General features: G+C 35.9%; 1 protein-coding gene across 1 annotated transcript in view; it reads right to left on the reverse strand.

Annotated features, from left to right (window-relative positions):
* Positions 1-5,000, reverse strand: part of LOC122260938 (mitochondrial pyruvate carrier 2) — an 8,709-nt gene that overhangs the window by 3,312 nt on the left and 397 nt on the right. The window contains exons 2-3 of the mRNA XM_043028414.2: positions 543-583; positions 218-318 (exon numbers count right to left, since the gene is read on the reverse strand). Of these exons, the coding sequence (XP_042884348.1) occupies positions 218-318; positions 543-583 (142 nt within the window). The remainder of the gene's footprint in view (positions 1-217; positions 319-542; positions 584-5,000) is intronic.

A 5,000-nucleotide genomic window follows, 5' to 3' on the forward strand; every position in this document is an offset into this window, starting at 1 on the left:
GATACTACTTCCAATAAACTTTATACTTTAAGCTCTTTCTTGGAGACCTAACACACTGAACATAAGCAAATCAGAAACACTGCATGTTTCTTATTTTATATACTGCCTTCTTTTGCTCATGCATCATGTCTTACTTTATTAGCTTACATACAATGCCCCTCCTCTCTATGCACATACTGACCCCCAACCTGAGCAAAAATGTCTTTGCTAAACTCACCTAGACCAGATGATCCCTGTGGCTGCCAGAGCAGAGGACTGTGAAGCTGACAGCTTTTCAGCTGGCCTTGTGAGGTCTCCCAGGCCGGCAATCACAAGACTCTGAAAATTGGATAGCAATGCTCATCTCAGTCTTATACAATAGTTTATAAAGTTAAGATTTATTCCATCAGTACGGATTATAAAAAAAAAAAAAAAAAAAAAAATTAAGTAATTTTTTTTATTTGAACTTTTTATCCCTTGTTTATTCACTATTCATATTTGGATTATCTGTCATATAAGATATCCAAAACTTGATTAATTTTAGCAAAATAGTTTTTACATACCCACTTGAAGCAAGGAGCCCAGAAGAAAACTGTCTTTGGACCTGGAACACAGGAAAAACAGGCATGTTAAATTCTGAATGTATACTTTTATTTAAATAGTAATTTTACATCACAAACAAAGATCTGGATTTATCTTTTTTTCCAAGACAAAATGCCTACTTGATTCTGCAGGTCTGTTGAGGTAATTGCCAAGGAACATAAATATTGAAATCTTTTTAACCCATTGCGTACAGGTGTCGTGACATACATATCGGCACCCATTAGGCCTAAAAGACGGGAGTCAATGCGTACATGACGCAACATCGGGATCAGCTCACAGTTGAAACACGTACACAGTCATGAAGTATTCTGGTTGTAGCGGCACTAGCTCTAGAGCTAAAGGGTTCCAAAGTCTGCCCAAACCAGCATTTTATGATGAATTTTTAGAAAAATATTGCTTGGGCTAGTCTACACTACCCAAAGGGTGGACAAAACACTTTAATCATCACTCTAATTTTTAGCTGGTGATGCTAATGTCATAGACCGCCTGCCTTGACCACCAGTTAGGTCATTAGGCGCCCCGTCAGCAATGGGTTAAGGGATGAAAATCTGTGAGATACAGATTATTGCACATGAATATAATCCATGTTAGTGAAAAAATTCCCTGTAGATATGTAAATGGATCAGACAAAATTGGAATTAATGACCCTGAAGATAAACATCATAGGAAATACCTCTAATCAGGTATCATAATATTATTTCCAAAGATGCCATATCATTTTTTTTTACAATGAGAAGTTGTAACTAAACCATATATTCTAAACCAAATCAATTAATTAAGTCAAGACGGCAAATGTAATGCTTCAGGTTCTTCACATGAAGCAAGGGTTAACACATCTTTAAAGAGAAACTAATATTCCTGGCAACAAACTGTCACAAAATAATGCAAATTCAAACCATTGTCTGCCACGTTCAAGGCCAAAGACTTTAGCCTTCAGAACCAAATTTATTCCTTATCTATATATCATAGTGGGCTTTTAGATACCACCATTTCAATATTTTGTTTTTTTCTCTCTTTTTCTTTTCCTTCCTTTTTGAGATCAATATTAAAAGCCCTCATCTGATCCTTGATTACCAACATCAAATCATTTAAGGGTCTTTTTTCTGCCGACCCACAAGCATTTTCCGAGTTCCTCCATCATAACAGATATTAATGCACTACAAAAAATATGTTCATTTACTGAAATCTCATCTGGACAAAGTTCCTACATTACTAAGACAAAATCATCTCTTTAACCCAGCCAAGATTAGCCACATCTTACGATGTTCAGCCTGAGCTGGGCATCTTCAGATGTGTTCTCTGTTATTTTCTAGACTTAAAATGTGATATATAGGATATATTAGCAAAATTATGCTAATCAGCATTTGGTATGATGCATTAGTTACACAAATGCAGTGGAAAACTGATCCAACTCAGCAAAAAATGCATGTGGCAGAAGGCGTAAGAGGAAATTGTGTCTCAACTTACATTAATGGATGTGAGCAAACAAAATTCAGAGTATTAAACCAATAATCTCTTTAGCAATGCTCCATCAATCTTTAGAGTGGAAAAATCAATGAAATCATAATATATCCACAAACAAACAACAGATTATTATTAAAAAAAAAAAAGCAAAACATACTCCAAAAAGGAACTCATCAACAATACCATTCAATTGCCTTTAATTAACCAACTTGAATGGTGAAAGGAAGCTTCCCATTAACCCAATGCCGCCGGCCGCCGGCCACAGACGGCGATTATATAATATGATAGCACGGGTGCCGTCATACGCCGTCAATGATATAATTGATTTAGGCCTAAGCGTTCGAGAGCCCCGGCATTGACGCCATAAAAGACGAAACGGCCCGGCGGGAATGGGTTAACAACAATGGGTAAATGTCGAGCAAAAGAGTACTGTATTTCCCTTTTCCACTTTTATAGGTTACCTTATTTCATTGTTTTATCTATTTTCTGCCTTATTATTAAAAATAGTTGGGCCTGTAATATATGTATCTCACTGTAGTGTAAGTTTTTCCTTTTTTTCTGTAATAATCTATTCCATTTCAAACATTTCCATTCTTATTACTATTTTCATCATTCTAATAATTGTAATCATAATTATGAATGATTATTATAATTATGTTATCATAATTATGAACACTATCATAATTATCCTTATAATTATCATTACTATTACCTCTATAAACAAAAATGTGATACAGATCAAATTCAAATAGCAACAAGGCAAATAAGATTAAATGCACTGATTCCCTTTGCCATTAAAAGTTACAGATCTTGTCTTTTATCAAATTCCTACAAGAGCAAATGAAACCAAACAAAGTCATTTACAAAGTTGAATCCTGCATAATCATAAGTACATGGCAATCAGGCTCTCAGAATTAATAGCATTTGGAATCAATAATGATGAAATCCAAGATACTTTATTATAACAACTGCATCTCAAACTAAATGTTATTTAACCCATTGCTTACAGGTGTCATGACATACATGATGAAGAAGCTTTGGCTTGACAAAGGGTGTCATGACGCACATAATGTTCAGAGATTTTGGATCACTGTGCTATTTTATTGTGCTATGAGTAAGGATTGAGTGATGACGACTAATACAATCATAATTACTATAATTACTGTAATATTAAGTAAACCTAACTTCCAAAATCTAGATGGCACCAGCAGGAGAGAGAGCCTTGAATGGCACTCATCCATGGTGTCTAGGAAGCACTATCTTTATAGAGCAATGGTACCCAGCAAGTTACCGACCTCTTGCTCTAAAGTACCACTGATGAATGATGAGCAAGTAGAGCAAGAAGAGGAAGGTGACTCAAACCATGCCCAGTGTCTAAAATGTGCCCCTGTGCCAATAGGGATGCCTTTTATTGTGGCACTCACAGTCTTTCCCATTCATATGACACATATAAATCTCTCAATACAGTAAAACACAAAAAATAAAAAAAACACAGAAATAGCTCTAGTTTTACAATGTGACTGAAATAGAGTGGGAAAAGTCAAAGTATGTTGTGTGAAACTGTCTCACTCTGAAATAAAACACATCCAGAAAAATGGGCAACCGAATCTATTCCCCGTCCGTAATGGGTTAAAACAGAAATATATTACTTGCTGCATATCCTTTCCCATTTCAAGTTGGCTACTGCTCTGGATTTCCCATAGCTTGAGGCAGTTAAGTCAGTCATTGTACCTGTAAGAGTCCTCTCTTAATATGATAGTCAAATACATTTCCTAGGAGGGAGTAGGGAGACAAGCAGTCGCCTGTAAGTGTTTATTTCTTGAAGGAATACAGCATCACACCAAGTGAACTATGGAGATCAGTGGAACATATGCCCTAGCTTCGGAAAGCAGTGGGGGAGACAGGGTCTACTCTGAGGGCGAGGCTAGAAGGAAGGTCTGATCCTGGCAGAGAAAGGACTCATTCGGATTTAACCTCTCTCGATCTCGGTAGAGCTCAGGTCATGAGAGCAGCATGGCACAACCAATACTTCTAACTACCCAAGAGGGGTTACATTCATACACATATGCTAATGGATGCTTTCTATAGGGAAATGGATACCCTCTATACTGCTCAATGCCTAATGAACTCAGAACACAAAAGCTAAAGGCAATTAAATATATCATCGCATTTGCTCTAGCCCCATATAAACAAAACTTCAGAAAGTCTAAGTCCTTGTATTGATATCTCATTTTGCAGCGTTTCCCTGGCTCCTCTTTCTCATTCAAAAATAAACTTGGATGAGGGAGTTTGTTTTTCCCTTTCCTTTCGCTGTGCAATTATTTATTACAAACTATCTCACCTCTTTTATCTCCTCCCCATCCATACCCAAAAACCCTTGATGCCCAGGAGTGCCCCCAACCTTTATTGCTGCACTAGTGCTTAACTGGAGGGAGGTGCAGTCATGGAATCAAGCATTTCCCTATTATAATACTAAGAAACACTTCTCTTAAATTGTGACAGAAATATCATGAGCAAAACCTTTCATTCAATTCTTTATATGCTATTCCTTTATCTATTGATTCCTTGTACTGTTTACCATGAGGCTCTTGATTGTCATCTAGTAAAAAAAAAGCCACATGCTCCACTACTTGTGCTGCAAATTATAAAGGATAACTTGCAACAACAAAATTGAAAGAAAAAATAATACAGATAATGAGAACAAAAAAAATGTAAACACTATTAAAAACAAATTTTGAATAAACATAACCATTTTTTTTACTGTCAGCCAGAATACAAGTCATAAATTATAGATTAAAAAATCCTGCAATAAAAAAGTAAAAGAAATAATATCCAAGTTAACACTCAATACCAAAACACGGAAGAAAGGATAAACCACACTTAAAACCGGCCATTCCTATGAATTCATTTCAAAATCAAAATCAACGATAAAACACATCCATAATCTAAAATAT

Source organism: Penaeus japonicus, unplaced genomic scaffold (genome assembly GCF_977035675.1).
Source record: "Penaeus japonicus unplaced genomic scaffold, GWHDUDI00000001_assembly GWHDUDI00000013, whole genome shotgun sequence".
Taxonomy (NCBI): domain Eukaryota; kingdom Metazoa; phylum Arthropoda; class Malacostraca; order Decapoda; family Penaeidae; genus Penaeus; species Penaeus japonicus.